General features: G+C 44.0%; 1 protein-coding gene across 1 annotated transcript in view; it reads left to right on the plus strand.

The window, feature by feature from the left end:
• Positions 1-463: 463 nt before the first annotated feature.
• The window catches only part of CDK10 (cyclin dependent kinase 10), a 39,231-nt gene continuing 19,369 nt past the window's right edge, over positions 464-20,325 (plus strand). The window contains exons 1-11 of the mRNA XM_069216840.1: positions 464-643; positions 3,582-3,654; positions 3,904-3,975; positions 8,503-8,605; positions 8,786-8,867; positions 9,014-9,081; positions 9,449-9,501; positions 13,268-13,337; positions 15,007-15,066; positions 16,555-16,678; positions 16,748-16,887. Coding sequence (XP_069072941.1) covers positions 548-643; positions 3,582-3,654; positions 3,904-3,975; positions 8,503-8,605; positions 8,786-8,867; positions 9,014-9,081; positions 9,449-9,501; positions 13,268-13,337; positions 15,007-15,066; positions 16,555-16,678; positions 16,748-16,887 — 941 coding nt within the window. The 5' untranslated portion in view covers positions 464-547. The remainder of the gene's footprint in view (positions 644-3,581; positions 3,655-3,903; positions 3,976-8,502; positions 8,606-8,785; positions 8,868-9,013; positions 9,082-9,448; positions 9,502-13,267; positions 13,338-15,006; positions 15,067-16,554; positions 16,679-16,747; positions 16,888-20,325) is intronic.

A 20,325-nucleotide genomic window follows, 5' to 3' on the forward strand; every position in this document is an offset into this window, starting at 1 on the left:
TTTCCCATTTAAAGCACTGACCTCTGGTGTTCTAGTTTCACGTTGTGCATGCAGTTTAGCCATTAGATATACAGATGTGCATGCTTCCTTTCTCCTGCACACCACTACTCTCCGGCACTGAGTACCGGCACTTTTTTATTTTGAGAGAGAGTACCGGCATATCTCAAGAAAAACGTAATACTTTTAATTGGAGAGTACCGGCACATCTCAGAAACAAGCAGGTACTCTATTACAGAGTACCTGAACTTCTATTTTTCCATTTAAAGCACTGATCCTCCCCTTCCGCGACCGCCACCCTGCTTGGGTGAATGCGGCCCTCGGTCACTTCACAGACCACGTATTTGGGAAAATGTTTGCGATGTCCTCAAGCTTCGAAGATGCAAGGCCAGTAGTGGCCAGCAGAGGGCACCAAGCTCCCGCTCAACGGCACCTGACCTAACGTACTAAGGTAGCGTGAAGGAAAGAGAAGAAAGACTTGTTCCTAGGCGGGGACGGTTGTAAGTAGGGTGCGCTTAAGACCCGAGGTCGCCGCCTGCACCCCACCATCATGGGGGAGCCAGACGTCCCCGATCCCGAGCTGCAACACATCAAGCTAAAGAGAATCAGACAGGACGGGTTCTTCACCGTCCCCCCGGACGACCGGGTGAGAGAGGGGGGGACCTCGTGAAAAGAGGGGAGTTACCTCTGGAGAGATGTGCAGTGGGGTCACACTTTATGCAGCGGGTTACTCGGGGTGCAAGAGGCGGCGTCGTTAAAGATATTGGGTGCATCGGCTGGAGGGGTTCGTGAGTCCAGGTGCATCACTGACGGTCCATGGGGATCTGTGGGTTGCAGGGATCACTGGTTGGGCTGTGTTTCACTAATATGGGTGTCCTAAACCATCACTTAGAATTGTAGGGGGGGCAGGAACAGTTAATGCTGCCATCGGGGGTCTGTACGGTTAATAACGTTAAGAGGATGTTCCAGAGGGTTCAGGTTATCACTGGAGGTCATGGAGTTACATGATGTTAGGAGGACAGTGACCATTTACTTCCTTTACTATACTGCAGGTGTTTTCTCTGTAGGCACAACCCTCACCGAGTCACTTTCATGTTTGCCTTAATCGCTATTAATATATGTCTGCAATTTGCCCACAACTCATTTTAAAGATCACAGCCTTTTACATTCAAAAAGGCATACATCTGCAACCTAACACACCTAACCTCTAGCTTAACTATTAACCCCACCAACAATCTGCACTACTCCCAGCAATAACACCTAACTCTTAGTCATTTCTATCTTCCACAGAGAAACTATAGCGAAATACTAATCACAAAAAAACAAGTAACCAAGAACACTGGAAAACCACTAACCTTGGGTTCCAGAGCAGTGTGCTGCCTGGTGTAAAGCACTTCAAGACCTTGTGAGGAGTTATAAGCGCTATATAAATACACTCTACAAATACAATCTACAGGGGAGGACAGCTAAAACACAGCGTCAAAGGGGAGGGGAGTCACTTGGATTGCAGGTACATAGGATATATGAGTGGGAACTCTAGAAGTGCAGAGGGTTAAACTGCATATGGCTAAGGGGGAGCAACAGGGTTAGTGAGCAGTGGCTCTGATTGGATTCAGATGGTTAGTGGGATATACCAGTATGGGACGGGGAGGATCACAGTGCTAGTAAGGCAAATCACCAGAGGCTGCATGGGTATTATTGTGGCTCAAGTGATCTTTGATGGGTCCCTGAAGTAAAGGGTGTCTCTAGAGGAGTATGGACTCGAGGGTGCAAAAGGATCAGTGGTCCAAGTGATCAATGGATTTAATAGGCATTATTGAAAGCAGAAGGGAAACATCTGTAGTGTGAGGTAAATAACGGTTATGTTGGAAGTTCGCCTCGATTATTTGGCATGTATAATGCAGTGGGACCGGTGGTGTGGAAGAGAGGATACTAGGATGCAACATGGATGAAATTGTTGTGTATGATTGAAGGACCATAGCAGGCACAGGACACGACTGGGCAAACAAGGGAGCTAACAATGGGGGAGCTGGTCAGTTTCTGTCTGCGCGTGAGTTTCACTTAGCAAGCACTGAGACCACTGGGCTGTCATGCGTCAGAGGTTGCAGGGTTATACGAGGATGCAGAAGATTTCAAGTTACTGCAGAGGGCCTTGTGTCTTATATCACCACTACAAAAGTCAAGATCTGCTTCGAAATGTATTTTTTTCACAGTAATGAGTTGTTCATTTTTGTTAGCAGACTCTTTAGCTGGGATCAATAACTGTTTTTTATGGTATCTTTTGTTGAACTTTCCCATGTACAGATGCGCAGGTATATGCAAATTATGTATTTTTTGCAGACTGACAGTTATTTTCATGCAGATCCTGTGCATTGTATACCTATATTTGTGAATTAGCAAAATGTATATTGCATATTTTGCTCGATATATGTGAATCTGTCCCGAAGTGACAAAGGTATAGACTACCACTAGAGGTTTGAGAAGTATAGTGAGGATAGTGAAGTAAAAGGAAACACTACACTGGTGGGATGCATAAGAAGACCGAGAGAGGTGAGGTAGAGTAATAGGTGGCTGATGTACAGGTAGTTACAGTAAAAGTAGGGTGACAGGCAGCACAGCTTAGGAGACTAAGAGCTTCACATCAAAGTGGCATCAGCAAAAGCAGTCACACAAAAGGAGATGGGAGAAATGCTTGCAAATAGTTTAACTGCTGGCAATCACTGGGGGTAGCAAACCAACCCATAGTTTTTCACCCATTGTGGCACTCTAGACAAAGAACCACCTTATGCAAATCAGTACTGATTCCGCTCCTCATGGGAACAGTCCAACCTGACCTGCCAGGCGAGGCCCCCTCCAGAAGGGAACGAAGCAACCCCAGACCAGCTTCGGCCTTGTTAGGCGTCATCGATGTGGTATAGCTTGGATCATATGGCATAGTGAGCTAGGGGCCCACATCAGGGCATTCCCTTGTCCACTTAGGGCGTTAGATCTTTCATACAAAATGTTATGGGAGTGAATGGAAATAATGTGTTGGAATGTAACGCTGAGCAACTGCCAGTGGTTAGACTATTTGCAAGCAATCCTTCCATCACATTTTGTGTGATTGAGTGTCAAAAGCAGTACATTTTTCAAAACGTCCAAGGTAGACTCTGGAAACAATTTGTCCTTAATAAGCATTGGGACACCATTATTGGTTAGTCTTGAGCAAGTTGAAAATTGTCACAAAATGGGGGGATGGCTCATATGTGCAGTTACCAACTATATTGAAACATAACAATTGCAGAAGAAGGGTATCTATTTTGTGTAGATTTACATAGAGAGCAGCCTAGTGGGCAGGGCTTTGACCTTCAGAAAATGTTTAAAAGTTGGGCTAAGTTACACGTGTGATTGACACTTAAATATAAGCGCTTTAGAAGGGGAATAGAACTGCATGTGTTTGAACACTGTAGCTAAATCTGTTTTGGGTTCCAACGTTCCACTGTATATTGATGTTTTGGCGGTTAAACAATGGGATGTGTGAAGGTCGGCCTTCGATGTTGTATGTTGCTGGACCAGTACGTGAGATAATTTCCTTCTCTCTCCAGCTCGGCAGGTGCCGAAGTGTGAAGGAGTTTGAGAAGCTGAATCGGATCGGTGAAGGCACTTATGGCATTGTGTGTAAGTAAGGACCACTTGAAGAGAATTTCGTTGAAACCGATCCTACATCTTCATCAAGATAAATGTAAAGTTTTCCTTTGTGGCCAGTGAATTTACTTGTCTCCTAGTTTATGACTTATTTCACGAACTTTCTGTGCATGTAATGGAATATTTAGCAATTGAAATGCATGATGTGGGCTAAGGACCTACTGCATGGCAGATGGTCACACTTTCACTCTCTCACCTCTCTCTCTTTCTTTTTTTATTAAGATCGTGCCAGGGACACAAGTACAAATGAGATTGTAGCTCTGAAGAAGGTACGAATGGACAAGGAGAAGGATGGTGAGTTCCAGGACCTTCTGTCCTCTGATCAGCTGCCTTGTCACAGAGGAACTTCGGTTGAAGGATAAAATACAAGATGCTGTTGTCTGTCACCGCCCATTCCTAAAAAACCTCAATTATATGGTTGCTACCTGCCCTTGTGGTGATTGTCTGATACTACGAAAGAGATATGAGCTGAGATTGTCCTGGTGAAAGAGACGAGTTCTATAGAAAAATGATTGAGTGTATTTTGTTGAGTGGAATACAATAGGGCACTTGAGTTAAAGACTTATAAGCCAATGGGTTAAAATGCCTTAAAAGTCATTAAATAAATCAGCCAGTCTTTAAACACCAGATTTGACACTGAAGTGTGATTCCATTTGCCTTGTGTGCATTAACCTCCATTGCTCTCAATGTCCTAGCCCTAGGTGTCTGGTCAGACAAATTTGTTTTAGATTTTGGGCAACAAAAGAGGATTTCCTTCTATTTCTTATGGTGTTCTTTTTTATTTGTATAGCACAAGTTTGTTACAAGGAGGGCATCTTTCCACTGTAGGATGAAGACATGTGGAACAGGGTACTAAAGTGCATCAACTATGTCACTGATGGGAAGGCTCACACATTAGCAGATAAGCCTGAATATCATATGAACTGGTTCTTTGTGAAGCTCGGGATTAAGTGATGGTCCTGATGCAGGTCCCAGGTCCAAAATGGGACAAGGGCACCTTTTGCATATTACACCTGAATCATTAATACTGTTGTGAAAGAGACACTGGAGTTTAAACGTAACCAGGTTTGCGATATCAAGGCAGAGTGGGGAGCGGCGTGCAGGGGGCAAGTGCATGCGTTATTTGAATCAGTAAAGTAGGTGCACAGCTGCATTCTCTTTCTGCTGCACCTACTGAGCGAGAACCTCTCAAGGTAACAAGAGGCCTGGTTCATAAAGCTTTTTCCCTCTACATATTGTCTTATGCGTGGCGTGGAAGTGACTTCATCCTAAATTTGCAGAAGAAAAAAACGTTGTAAATTGGGCGCAGGAGAACGACTGTTCGCATCTCTGGGGGATGTCATACATGTTTGCGACTGTGACTGCGGTGGGCCAGAACATTGAGTAGATCTTTTGGCTGCTTAAGGTGGAGACACGATTTACATACATTGGTAATCTCTGGCTCTGGCCTTCAGTTTGAATACCAACGTTTCTTATAGGATGGGCAAGAGAAAGCCAGGTGCCCGTGACTTCAGGCCAGATAATAGGCTGGCAAGTAGCAGCTTAAATTATTCATCTCTAGATATCCATTTTTATCAACCTTTTCGGGTGTCAATAGGTTTATTTATTTTAACAGTTTCATAAAATGTGGATCGGACCCCCAAGCAGCCCGTAGTACCCAAGACACCCAACAGCCTTACGCAAAATTAGAGACACTCATGTTAGGATAAATATCATTGACAAATCTAAGAGTGATTCAGTACAGATGATTTTATATATTTGTAATATGGAATTGGGTCTGCTTAGGAGAAGTTCCCGGAAGCTCATCATCTAGGACAACAATGAGGTAGAGAAATACCAGCAATAAAGTCTTCCACCCACTGACGTGGAAGTGTAGGGTTGAGACTTGAAAGAGTTTTGTCCTATGGTATATTTTGGGGTGGGGCTAGGAGAGGGCTATTATTCCTTAAGCTCAGAGAAATGTGTTGCTAAAGCGCCACCATCAGCAGTTTGGACGGGGGCAGGGAACTGGACTTGAGATTGATCATTGGTCATGGTGAGGGCAGGATGATTACTGAGATGGAGATCTTTGTGTGGGCAGGATGCACGATAAAACAGAATCCACAGGAATAAATAATGACAGGAAAGTGATGCAGGTAAAGGGTTAAAAAGCAGGGAGATGATCACTGACGGACACCACAGGGAACCGGATGCAGGGCATGTATGACGAGTTGGGGTAAGATGGTGACTTTGCAGTATTCTCTTGTCGCAAGGAACGAAGCAATAACAAGGACATTTTCCTGCATACTTCGAATAATGCATATCGTCCCTCAGAAGAAGGTTTTTGATTTTTTTTTTTTCTTCTTTCGGGTCTCCTAATGGCTTCTTACAATCTTGGAGGGAATGTAGTGGTGACTAAAGGTGATTTAAATCATAATGTTACTTGATAATGGGGATTATGACTGGTTTTGAATAATTTGCGTCGACTGTTTGTAGAAGGGTGTTAGCGTTCCTCCTATTAGCTATGCACGTTCCAAGACAATTACAGAAACCTCTTGCACCCACAAGGGGAGGTCAGCCTAAATTTTTGGAGGAGTTTGTGGTTGTGACAGAATAAACGATCTCTTTTACTGCAAAAAAGCGTATGTTTTGTTTAAATGCTTGTTGCTCCATTTTACACTGATGTCTGCTTTAAAGGTTTTGAAAGCTAAATGGCACCTTGACTTGCAGTTACAGATAAAATTGCTTTTAGTGGCTTTGTCGACACCACATCTCTGTGCGCTTCTCTACTACTTCACTGGTAGATAATATAATATAAAGTTTCCCCTCAAATAATAGATCTGCTGCTTTAACATATGTTTCCGGTTGAACATTTCTGTGTACAAAGTTTGGTCCATTAATAGTTTTTGCTGTCTTAGCTATTTTTTTTTTAATTATTTATTTTTTCATACGAAAAATAATATAACACAGTGAATGTAACATATTGAACAGTAGCATAAATAAGCAACCACACTTCTTTTCATATCATACACAACACGAAGCGCTAGAGCCAGCCCACCTCACACACTAGTAAGATACATTAGACCAGTATCCATCCATATTATCTTAGTCCATCTAGGGTGATGAAACGTATGTACTTTGCTCAGTTTCCCCTGCATGCTCCTTAAGATAGGTTATTAATGCTGGCTGAGCTATAAGATTGTTACTGGCTGCTGCTGTAAGGCAACTTCACTGTCTTCTGACAACCAGAATCCACCAACCAACCATGTGATAATCTATGCAGAAATGGGAGGAGTATTCCTCAAATACAAAGGACTCCAGTTAGGTTGTGAAAAACTGCTAAGTGCAGGAATCACAAAATCCCTTAAGTGATTACCTATGGATCAGAAGCTCCAGTTAATCTTTTCAAGTGACCATTATCGGTACATGAGAAACTCTGGAGCGGCTCGCGGGGCATTGAAGGGGTGCAGGGTGGGGGCACAGGGACATATTAATGAAAAGAAAATCACTTACCTGCTTCTCCGCCGTCGCTACTCTCCTGTTGCTGCAGGCAAGCCCTGCCGACAATCCTGGCGCTGCTCAGAGCTGTGCGTTCCCAAGCAGACTGGGAGCCTGTGCATGCTCTCTCCAGCCCCGCAACTGTGTTGTGGGGCGGGAAAGAGCCTATTGTGCATGTATGTGTGGCCGCCCGAGAAGGCTGGCCAAACATACGTGCACAGTGAGGGGAGTGCCTAGTGCACTCCCCTCATCTCGTCATCCCCAATGCCCTATCCCTGTAACAAACGAAAAGATAATAAACATGGTTTATTATCTTTTCATTTGTTAAAGGTGATTTGCAGCGGCTGCTGCTGGCGGGGGGTCCTAATGAAGGAGCCTTGCCTGGAGAAACTATTGGAGCTTCTACGGTGCTTTCTTACATTATCTCTTCTTGCTCCTCTTTTCTTTCTTTTTAATTTTATTGTCTTTAATGGCTTATGCATTCTTTTACACTAGAAGAAATACATCTTGAAAGCTTGATTTCTAGCCCTGTGAGATATGTGTTTGCCAACTTTAGGGTAAGATGGGGGTGATTCCAGCTGTACCCAAGTACTGGTTCCAGTAGTGCTCAGTCATCATATGGCAGTACTGGGATACTAGAGGAAGGCAAACTCAACCTCCAAAGAGAGGACTGCAGCAGAAGATGTATTCGCATCATCAGGAGTACGTTTCTGTGGTACCACCTGGATGAGTCCAAGCCTGAACAGTGTGTCTTGTACTGCAAGTCCCCAAGCCTGTGGCCAGATGTTTTTTCTACCCAGCTATACTGGTGATTGAGTTCACCTGGAGGCTTCCATGCTGAACATGAGGTGGAGGGCCTGTAACAGTGAAGATGAGCTGCTGTCTGATATTTGCACGCATTGCCAATGTGTGAATGTCTAAAGTAGTGCACGTGGTTGAGCTCTTGCACACGAAAGGATATTCAAGGTGTTCTTTTTTGGGAAGCATTTTAGATCCTTCCTGCCAGTTCAGCGATTTCCCAACCAGTCTGGAAAAACAGAGAGCAGTACAACATGGTGAATGAACTACTGATAGATTGATGGTTTTCACTTTTAATGTTTTCCATCTAAATTGGGACTCTGATTTTATGTTGCCCATCATGTTAAGTTCTTGAGTGTTTTGGTTTTAGAAAGTAAACATCGGTGTATCTGCCTTACTTCTATCTTCTTTTATCCTGAGTTCCTGTAAACTCAGTTTTTCTGAATTGTACCTTGTCCCGCACCCACCCAGCTTATTTTGATGTTGCCTCTCAGTTTCCCGTTCCTTGCCTGATCTCACTTTGCTTCACTCTCTGTCTGTGTGCAGGAATCCCCATCAGTAGTCTGAGGGAAATCACTCTTCTTTTGAAACTCCGACACCCTAATATAGTGGAGCTGAAGGAAGTAGTTGTCGGAAATCACCTGGAAAGGTAAGTGTCTCAGAACCACAATCTGATCATTTGAGATAATTTTATTTGAAACCTGGCTTTTTCTGTCCTCTGTTTTCTAGGGAGTCTTTCTACACAACCTGATAAATCACCACTTCCTCTGTTCATTAGCAAGTGAATCTCCCGTGATGGCAGATCTGCTCTGATTGTTATTTTTTTCAGTATTTTCCTAGTGATGGGTTACTGTGAACAGGACCTTGCTAGCCTGCTGGAAAACATGCAGACACCCTTCTCGGAGGCTCAGGTATGATGCACGTTGTTGTGGTCCTTAGAAACATTAGAACGTCACTGACTAACAGTAGTTTGATGGCTGCATCTTCGGATTACAGTCTCTCAAGACCGCTAGCTCTGATTATGGAGTTGATAAAGCATTGTGTTAAATTCTCTCAGGTCAAGTGCATCATCTTGCAGCTTTTAAGGGGACTACAGTACCTCCATGAAAACTTCATTGTGCACAGGTAAGGGAAATTAGGATACATTTCTGTTTAATGTTTATAACATGCCTTAACAAATAATATATTGCATTTTGAGGAAGAAAAACGCGTTGCAGGTTAGCCCTGGGTAGATTTAAAGTGAAGAACTATAACTTCGAGGATGTAAAATCAAATGGGATAATGATGTTGATGAGAATAAAAACTTGCTCGGCAGTAGGCGGTAACATGCATAGGTTGGCCAGGGAAGTTGGCAAGTAGAAGAACGTCCCATCTGGAGGGAGCAGCCAGGTCACACAAGACTGTATCATTCAGTCTCTTCCCTGTTTGCCTGATTATGACTCATGCTTTCTCATGCCTGACCCTCAAACTGTACCTGTGTTTTAATAACCAGGGATCTGAAGGTGTCCAACTTGCTGATGACGGACAAAGGCTGTGTGAAGATCGGTAAGTTCAGAGATCCCATGCATTTAAAGCGGATGTGGTCCTTTCTCCTACATTTGCCCTATATACGTTTTGTGACCTGTGTGTGAGTCTTCACTTTTGTTGCTACACCAACGCGTTCCCCGATCTTGGCCCAGTCCCCATATCTCTCCGCGTTTAACTAACACTGCTTGTTGTTGACACGTTGTATTCTCCAAAGTTTTGATGACAGAAGCGTTTGTTAGATACAGAGCATTAGAGTGTCTTTTTGGGAGGTGACGTAGCCGGTGTACAGGCCGTAGAAGCTTAATATTCACAGCTCTTGCTCACAGTCTGTCAGAAAGCCACTTGGCAAACTGGAAGACAGACTGAGCAGCTAGACTGTGGCAATGCATGAGAAGTCACTGGCACTGGGGGCGGGCACTCCTGGAGCAGGTTAGTAGGTCTTTACTGGAGCCACCAGTAAGATGGATGTTCCTTCTTCCTAGTGCTGGAAAGACGTTTATTGTGAGGTTATTTCAGCGCCTGCATGGTCACAACGGGCTGCTCAGATAAGGTCCAAAGACCATAACTATTTCTACTTTCCTCGAAGCACTATATTGTTCATTGTGTAACGCTGGGATATAATGAGCAGCAGGCTTACTGTAGCCTCAAGGTTACTCATTCTGTAGCGTCCATTGTGTTTTGAAACCTATTCGCTACTCTTTACAGACATCTCTCACTTAGCTGCATTGTGTAGCAGATTCCACGGAGCAATTTCAAATTTCACAAAATGGTTTTCCCCATCTTGTTTGCGCCTCCGGGGGACAAAGAATGACTAAGCGCTGTATCACAGAATTAATCTGCACAAAATGAGCAGTGAGCACACCTTGTTTTCTGCCTGCAAGTGGTCGCAGATCAAAATGTAGCCACGCATGCGCATTCAAGGCTGTGATGGGCGCGGATGTCGCCATATTGCTTATGCTCAAAGGAATGTGGTGTGCGGCTTCTGTCCGTCCCAGTCCCTTGCCCCGGTGTAACTGGGTGGAAGGCTTGTGCAGTGCAGATTGCTTTCGCCAACAAAACTTAGTGATAGAAATGTAATTTGATGACACTTCGGGCCTTAGGCATGATGCCAGACCCCAGGTCCCTCATGAACGAAGTTTGTGAAAGGGGCAGGCGTCTCCCAAAAGGCTGCCCATTACAATATCCTCGTAGCTCACGTTATTAGTAGTTATATTTTTTTGCAAGCGCAGCAACTGCACTTGCAGCTTCAGCTTAGTCCTTCCTCAACCTACAGGAAACAATTATGAACTGCGACCTGATAATGGGAAGCCATTTATGACTTACAAAAATAGGCAGTCGTATTTCAATGCCAGTGCCTTGGTTAGGTCTGGCTAGGGACAGCTTTAGCTGTTAAATAGCTCATATAATCACAAAAAAATAATTCAGATACTGTATAAGGAGATGGTTTTTTTTTGCTCCGCCCCATTGTTGGTCATCATCTTTATGGGCTTTTCATTGGACAGCAGTTGTGGTAGCCTGCCGATAAAGTTGTTCTTTTGCTTATAACTGACGGAGACATTGTTAATGCAGACTTTGTTAAATACAGCAGGAAACAACATTGCCTGGTGTTACTATGTGGAAAATATGGTAGGAACACGCTTTAGATTGTGAACTCTGTGACAAATAAAATAAGGAGTCTTTCAACGTGGCTTCTCTGACAAATCCAATAGGAAAGGGGTTTTACATTGTGATGCTGTGATAAACTCCACAGTAAGAGGGTTTACGTTGCTGAGCACTGAGAGGTCTTTTTTCAAAGATCTTTATTTCAGGATGGTATAAAAAGGTCTGCTTTTCATTGTGTAGATTTGTAATTTTACATTTAATATTTAGTTGTTTGTGAACTAAAGTACTTTTCGTTTTTAAAAGTCAAACTACTGACTGTACATTAATTGATTTATTAAATCTATTATTGTGTAAATTGCAGAGTTCTGAGTTTTTAGCCCACACCAGCTCCCCTTGGACTGCTCTGCGTAATTTCCCTAAGGGCCTAATGCTAAGTAGGTGTAGTGGGGGCTCAGTTCTGGTGTGATAATAAGATGACTCCAAGACACAAGTGGTGAAAGAGATAAAATACTCCAGTTGACACAGTTGTAGACAAGTAAACCAGGATTGCTTGGAGAAAAGCCAGCCCTCCCTCCACCTCCCTCCAAAACCAGTTCTTGCTTTTTCAGATGAACTGCAGTGGGAGGTGTATTGTTGTTGCCCACTGCACCAGGAGAAACCATCCTTGCTATGGTCCATCTTCTCCAGCACCCTCTGCTGTGGCATCACAAGCTCCAAAAACTCTTCTTCTGGTCGCCACTGATAAAACAACAATTGCACCTCATGCTGTGTGTGCTACTTGCAGCAGGGCTGGTACAGTGCTGTACGATACGCTGTGGTTTCCCATATCCTAAAATATACCTCATAACCAAGCGTAATGGCCCTGTGGCATATAGAGTGGGCTAGTCAGCGGTGCACGCAGGCTGTGGTAAACGAAACAAGCATTTTCAATGCAACGGGTCTCGCATTTGCTCGAGTTAGAGCTATTAGCGGTGTAACTCCTAACCAGACTTTTCTTGCCACACAAATTAAAAGGGAAAAAAGGGAGCGCGATCGCATTATGTAAAATGCAGCGTAATCGTGCTGAAATTTAAAACGGAAAAACCGATCGCGCTGTGTGGAAAATAAACAGATAAAGTGGCCCGGAAACCATGCTGAGAACATTGAGCCTCATATGTTTTTAGTAGTTTACCAGTGCTGTGTAGGTGGGGTAAACACCGGAAAAGGCATGACGTCAGCATGCCTTTCACAAATGGAAGCAAGCGGATTTTAAAAGGCAAGCCCACGAACCAATGAAAGTGTCTGATGTGACATGGGTGTGGTTGGAAGCCAAAGAGAGATTACTACAGAGGATGGAGCGCTTTGCGCTCGCCCCTAAAAAGACCTGAGCTGTGCTGGTGTGTTTCGTACCTCTCCCACAGCGGTTATCATGTTAGGTAGTGCTTTGATTGCCACTGGGCTTGCCCCAGAGTTGACTACTCTCCATACCAGTGGGGTCTATGCTGCGCTTTGCTGGTTTATCTAGGGGCATGCTTCAGTGCACATGCAAGCACGTATTCAGCTTATGCACAGTACGGTCATCCTGCCTTGTGGTGAACCAACTGCTCATGACAAGCGCACTGGCATATGCAACCTACACATGAAGGGCACTCTGCTGAACGTGCCCACTGTATTTGTGCACGCAGGAGAGCTGGAGTTACTTCTATCTTGGGGATCTGGGAACAGTAGCAGCCAGGGAAAGCAGCTGCTAGAATCTGTAATTCGTGCAGGAAGGCTGCTGGATGGAGAGACTAGTCAGAGATCACTAAGCAGGGCTTTTCAAAGGTAATAAATGGACAGCCAGGCTTATTAAAGTCCCATCCAATCTTTGGACACCTCTTTAGGGAAAGCTGACGATCTAGGCTCACAAGTGGAGCTGTGGTATTGTGGATGAGTGGGTGAAAGCAAGAATGGGTGACAGGGTAACTGAGTGCATGGATGATGAGTGACTACACAGAGGGCATTGACAACATGACTGTGTCTCTGAATATCTTCATCGGTTTTACCATCCATGTGTTTAATCGCTGAACCCTCAAAGTAATTTGTGTTGTGTTTTACTTCCCTCCCACAATAATAGGGGCCAGACTAGGTTTCCAGCATGTAGTTGAGCAAGACCCTGCTTGATTATAATCTCTAATTACATGGCTTTTGTGTGTTTCCGCAGCGGACTTTGGGTTGGCTCGTGCATACGGAGTTCCCTTAAAGCCGATGACTCCAAAAGTAGTGACTCTGTGGTGAGTTTCAATGTGGTGAACCCCACACAACGAGAGCACATGGGTCATCGTGCATAGTGTGTGTTTTTTGGGGACAGGCTAGGGCTCAGTTGCCTCTCCTACAAGCTTTCTGTGACGTGCTGCTGCTATGTGTTGAGGCGCTTGGTATGAGAGGTGTCGACTGTGCTCTCTTGGTTCATGTTCAGTGCTGTACTAAATGCTGCTTCCAAATGTGTCTACTAGGAAAATTCCCTCGGAATGTATTGTCTGTTCTCTTCTTCGGACGCTGTTATAAGTGATTCGTTTTAGCCTCCAGTATGTCTCTTGACAAGAATCAGTTTGCTGATGTATGGGTTTGTTGCTGTGAGTTGCTTTTCTTCTTGTAGATGTAGATCAACAGGTACACTTTACTAGACTAGTGAAGGCAGTGACTTGTTAGTGGGGGAAAAACACTTGTTTCCGAGGTGTCCTGACACGGTCTCTGTGAAGCTGACAATGAAAACGGTTTCTTTTTGCAAGAATCTCTCTGTTACCAATGTCTTTAAATACTGTGCTTTAGGATCCAATTTTGGTAATGTTGTAGTAAGAAACATAGTCTGCTTTTGAGGTGCGCAGACTCCCTGAATTCTACTGTGGACCTGCCATCTATTCTGATGTTAGGTACAGGATATGCGTCAAAGAAAAAATATTAAGCAAATTAAGTGGTTAAAATGTCACCAAAGAGCAACTGAGAAAACAAAAATGTGCAATGTTCTGAGTTTGGGGAGTAGTAGACTGAGCAAACTCCAAGCAAATTTTAATACACCAAATCACAGACTAGGACTCTAACCGGCTATTATCATCTCAGAACTCCAGGCATAGGCAGTTAGCAAGGCAGCTGTAGAGTTTTTGCAAATGACAATACCTGGCTGTGCAAACAGCAGACCTGTCATTGTGCAAGATTACATATAAAACCAATTTCTTCTGCCACACTCATTCTTAAACCGGATGTTACATCATCACCCCGAGCAGGTGCTTTTGATTGCCAACGGATGCATCAATCAGCTAACACATGTCAGTGCCTGGATTAGGAAATGCTGCAGAAAAAACATCAAATAACTTGTGGCAAGCACTAGAAATCACCTCAAGTAATATTTTAAGTGTTATGCTTAGTAACTCATAATCTTGCATTTTGCAAGCTCGCCTGACATGACTATAGCCAGTAGCCATTCTGGAAGTTAGAAGCTTTTTCCCATTGAACCTCAAATATTAGACCACAGAGCAGGTAGAAGGGTGTTGTCATATTGGATGTTCACACACGGTCTGATGTCTTAAGATTGCCTTTGGTGAAGTCTATTTAATCTGCACAAGCTTCACAATAATGGTGAAGTTTCTTCCAGTCACTTGGATGTAGACACCCCCCCCAACCTGCCAATGGGAAATACATTGAAGGATAGTCCTGAGCAGGTGAGCCTGCATGTATGCATGCATGCATGTATGTATGTATGTATGTTTGGTATTTCTAAAGTGTGAACCTAGCGGTTAGCCACAGAGCGCTGCACTGGGGCAAGCCCCAGTAGATATACATGTTGGAAGGAAACACAGGGTGGCATAGAATTTGTGGAAGGGTTGAGGAGTAGAAATTGGGCAACTCAAGAACTACTGCACAGATTTTCAGACAATGTCCTTCTCGATTATATTTTTTTGGCAGGTACCGGGCACCTGAATTGCTTTTTGGAACCACAACTCAGACTACTGCAATTGACATGTGGTAAGACATGCTGATTCACCTGCGATGTACATTCACGAGGGGTAGGAATTTGAACTGGAAAACTTTGCAGACAACTAGGGTGATAGGAAGTGTTAAGCGCTGCAGTAAATTAGATATCAGGCAACATCTGTATTTTTTGTTGGGGTGGTTCTATCTCCACAACTGCATCTGAAGCTTGATACTTTCCAAAAGTACAAGCAGAATGGCCTATAGGCAAATCAAAAGGTTACACACCAGACCAGTCGCGCCAGGACACCCTAAGTTAGCAGTGCGTTTCAGAACGTCTGTTTCTGTTATTCGTTCATTTGTTCATATCTGTAAGTGACAAGCAGGGCTCGGCAGTCTCACTAACATATGGGGAGCTGGTGCCCAACATTTGAGCAATTCTGCCCCAACCCGACTTACCTTTTAAGGGCACCTGGCTCTGTGAGAATCCCTAGATTTTCCTGCAAAACTCTCTACTTCTGATCCATTCCTGAATACTCTGTGGCCTGCAGTAAAGGTTCCCCCACCACATTCTGGAGCTCAAACACCACCTCACAACAGTGTCTGAGCCCACCACATACATCCCATGACAGGCTCGATCCCTGGTCTCTTACATAGTAGCACACAGGAGCACTCTTGAAACAGTGCGCCATCTTTAGGCCGTTTCATATGGAATAGAGAAATAGGAACTGGCTTTTGACATTTTCAAGAAGGAAAAACAAGAGGGATAGTGTTTACTAACGTGGCAAAATATTCTGTTACATTTTAATGATAAACGTGAAGACAGCACATTTTATGTTTTGGTTGTAAAATGTTTACCAATAGCAAGATCCATTCAGAATGGGAGGTTGAGGGAGAGAATAAAAATTAAAAGGTTAAAGTTTTTGTAAGATAATGGAATACATGGGTAAGTGTATATCAGTAAAAGTGTGGTTTTTTTTAACTCTCAAAGTGCTGTATATCATGTATAAGGTAGTAACGTGTGGGATAGGAGTACTTTGTTACATTAATACGTGCCAAAACAGACGGGGAATGGTTGTTTAGTACATTAAAAAAAGTATAGTATTAGTGGTTTGTGGAAGACATTGTATGCAGCAGTGTGGTTGTTAGCAAGGTAATTTTATGGGCTGTTAGTTATAGTGTGACATTAGAAAATAGACAAAAGGCATCTGGTTTGTTGGATTTTTTTAAAAAGCTTATGTGCGCATGTCTTTAATTTGTCAAAATGACAATAGCAGTAGAACATACACAAAATACTGCATTTTTACGGCATCCTTAAGAAAACTTGTGCACACATTTCTTTACTTTGTAAAGGACTTGACCAGCATGGTTTAGATAACTAAAGCAGCCTCTAACCAGACCCAATCATGTGCCCAGAGTCAGGCTGATAATAGAAGTTCTGTTCCAAACGTACAATGCCGCTTGCAAGGCAGTGGGTGCCGCTTGCACAGCTGTTACTTTTGTCTTTAGACCAACACCCTGCTTTCCGTCCTCCTCTCCCAGGGCGGTGGGGTGTATCCTTGCGGAGCTGCTGGCCCACAAGCCCCTGCTCCCAGGAAGCTCAGAGATCCAACAGATTGACCTGATCGTGCAGCTGCTGGGAACCCCCAATGAAAACATCTGGCCAGTAAGTGTTAGCTCTCTAGATGCAGAACCCTTTCTCTGCCAGATGTTTATTACCATCCTTCTCTTCCAGGGGTTCGCCAAGCTGCCCTTGGTTGGCCAGTATACCGTGAGGAAGCAGCCATATAACAACCTGAAGCACAAGTTCCCATGGCTCTCCGAGGCAGGCCTTCGCCTCCTGAACTTCCTCTTCATGTACGACCCCAAAAAAAGGTAAATCCTAAGAACGATTACACTTACTCTTCCTCCCCTTGTATGCAGTGATTTAAATGGGCCGTGATGAACCAGTGCTAGGTCTCCCAGATGCTGAGCAGCCTATCTCCCTGGTTTCTGTTGTTGGGCAGTCTTCACTGTGCATGGAAACTGGGCTTTCAGGATTGACATCCTTTGCAGCCTTCACATCTTATACAACATTCTGTCATGACGCGTGGTACATTCTTTTTTGGAGACTGCAGCATACATTGGAATCCCAGGTAGGCCTGCCTGTAAGAGCATGTGTGTGGTCATAGTGTGAGTTGAAACCAAAATGTTGATTGGCCCCATTTGTATTTTGAGGTGAAAAGTTCAGTCACTTTTATTTCACTGGTGTCTCAATCTCAGGAGCGTCTGAAATGGCCCAGGTGGCCCAAAAATGTTAACTCCATTAAGACGTGCCGTGTTCTGTACCAAGGAATGCAATGTTCTTTACATTATGGATGGTGAATAAGTGTTGCTTTGTTCCCAGTTTGAATGCTTGTTTCATCTTTTTTGAACATTTACCAAATGCCCCCTTCTTACATTAAAGAGGATTCATACGTTTTCATTCACAAGCGAGTGAATCTTTGACCTTGAATATTTACATGGTTTGATGCTAGATTCATTTCGTGTGCATAAACATCTATGCCTGCCCCATGAGAGGCTGCCATTAACAGTTGATACACTGTTACTGACTTAAAGATGTGTCCGATTTGTTCCCAACTACAATGCAGGGAACTGCACTTTCTGCATCTTACATTCAAAGAGCGGACGCACGACAATGTCCCATCATGGATTTGCTTCCTGAGGTCAAGCGCCATTGGGAGAGTTCCCGAGTCCTTCGCTGATAGACAACGCATGGGCATATTGATGCACACAAATTAAAAACACCATTTTAATTACAGACATAAGGTGATTCAGTTCAAATGTTTGCATCAATAGTACTATGCCCCTATTAGAATACCATAGTTTGCTGGATGCAACTTTAGCGAATGTCACAAGTGTGGACTTCTCAATGCCGACTTCAGCCATATGTCATGGCACTGCCACGGCCTCACCCCTTTCTGGCAGACATATTCACTCGTTCTCCGAAATCCTCGATATCCATGCTCTGTTGTCCCCTCAGATTGCTCTGTTGGGTGACACATTAGCACTACCTGATCTCTGCCGGCGTCTGACCGCTAAACTAATAGTGCTTGCAAAGCGATAGGCCGCTATGGTGTGGATGCAGAAAAGGGCCTCCTTGGTCACGTGGTGGCTACAGGGCGCAGCATATAGCCAATATATGATTGATCAGCACGTTGAATTAGCTTCCCCCTCTTCTTGCCCCTCAAATATCTGGATTCTTCCTCCCCCTCGCAGCCTGCAAGCGCCCCTCTCATCCCTCCTAGACCTACATATTTGCATCGCATGTAATGTCTTGTGTCCTCATCATGCATGACCGTTGCTGAAGGCCCATTTCTCTTGCCGGGCGGCTTATGTCCCTAACTTGTATGTATTGCTCTCACTGTACTGACTGAAATTGTTATTATTCTACTGCATAAAATTAAATAAACAACATTTTAAAGAAACGTGTGAGTTTAGGGAGTTGGAGGAGTTGGGCAGTAAACATTTCCCCTGGTGTCACTGTTGCATTAGTATGGGCCTAAGATCTTTGAGTACATTCTCCAGTGGTCCTGAGGCTGTATGATATATACTGATCAATCCAACGCAGCCTGAGCATTCTGTGTTTCCAACTGTAGCTCTTACATAGGTATCACAGTGGAATTTCCTATTTTTCTGGAAATTAGTATGGCAAAGTTGTCTAGTTTGTTGTTCTAAACAAGTATGAAAGTCGTTAACGTGTCCTTGTGGCAACGCGGTATGTGTGGCATATGGTCAAGGGTTTTTTCGGCCAGATTAAAGTGGCTGAATTGCATATGAAACTTTTCAGATGAGTCAGAAAAAAATCACAGCATCCTTTCCACACACACACACAGCTGGTTTAGGGTGATGCGACTGCTGCAGCAATGCCTGGTGCTGACTTTGGTGGGGGCACGTTGTGTTTAAATATAAGTTATCGGTTTAAAAGCACATGAACATCCTTGTGCTCCAGCAGTTTTCAGGCAGCAATAAAGATGTCGCGATAACTCTGGTTATCATTGTTCCTGCTGGTGAGATATCGTAATTTTTTGTCTAGTGGCAGTTTTGGCTCATGAAGTAGGGCATAGGGTTTATGTGCCTGCTGCAAAGAACGTGCACCATGCAGAGATCACAGAACTAAGTGCCAGAGAACAATGAGTATCACTATAAAAACTGAAAATAGGTCAGAGAGAAGCTATGGAGAGATATGGTGCACTGTTGGCGAGTGGTAGTGAGGGAATTCATGGAGAAGGAGGTCATGGGAGGCATAAAAAAAGTATGTTGCACCGGGCACCACAGCACTAAAGCCGGCCCAGCACACACCGTGTGGGCTTGTGCAACTTAACCTTGAATAAGCATCAAAATCCACTGTATTTAATCAGTTCTTATCTAACTGTTCACTTTCTGTCTTCACATGTTCTCCACATACTCGTATGGCAAACTAGTAGACCTCATCTTACTCTTTACGTCTGTAACCACTCATCCCCCTTAGTAAGCCCCTCCCCTTTTGACCACCATCTAATTCACCTCAGTCCACATCCACCCAGATTTCCTCAAAACCTCATTCAAGAGAACCGTAACCAAGTTCAGTTCAGCCTGGTCCCACACATGGATAACACCCCTTGCTAACATCCAACAGTCAACTGCACTAAATACGCGTCTTTGAGATCTAAGGTTGTCATGTAATCTTGTTGCTTTAGCAATGGTAACACTTCCTGTAGCGTGACCATGTGAAAGTGTTCTGATTTGATGTATGTGTTTAGTGTTCTGAGGTCTAGGATTGGTCTCAGTGTTTTGTCCTTCTTTGGTATTAGAAAGTACAGTGAGTAAACCCCTGTATTTGTTTGTGTATCTGGTACCAGTTCTATTGCGTTCTTTTTGCAGTAATGCTTGAACTTCTATTTCTAGGAGGTCCGAATGTTGTTTTGATATATTCTGTGATTTTGGTGGTATGTTTGGAGGGATTTGTAGAAATTCTATGCAATAACCATGTTGGATAATTGCTAAGACCCAAGTGTCTGTTATTTTCTCCCACGCTTGGTAATACTGACTTATTCTTCCCCCCACTGGTGTTGTGTGGAGGGGATGAGTGACGTGTGAGTCACTGTTTGGTTGTAGGTGTTTTGGGGCTCTGAAATTTTCCCCTGCTTCTAGGGAATTGTCCTCCTCTGTATTGGCCCCGAAAGCCTCCCCTTTGGTACTGTCCCTGGTAGGTGGACGGTGCTGAATGTGAGGTACTGGCTTGTGTGGCTTGACCCCGAAACCCCCCTCTAAAGGTTGTCTTGCGGAAGGTGT

The sequence above is a fragment of the Pleurodeles waltl genome, chromosome 12, assembly GCF_031143425.1.
Source record: "Pleurodeles waltl isolate 20211129_DDA chromosome 12, aPleWal1.hap1.20221129, whole genome shotgun sequence".
NCBI lineage: Eukaryota > Metazoa > Chordata > Amphibia > Caudata > Salamandridae > Pleurodeles > Pleurodeles waltl.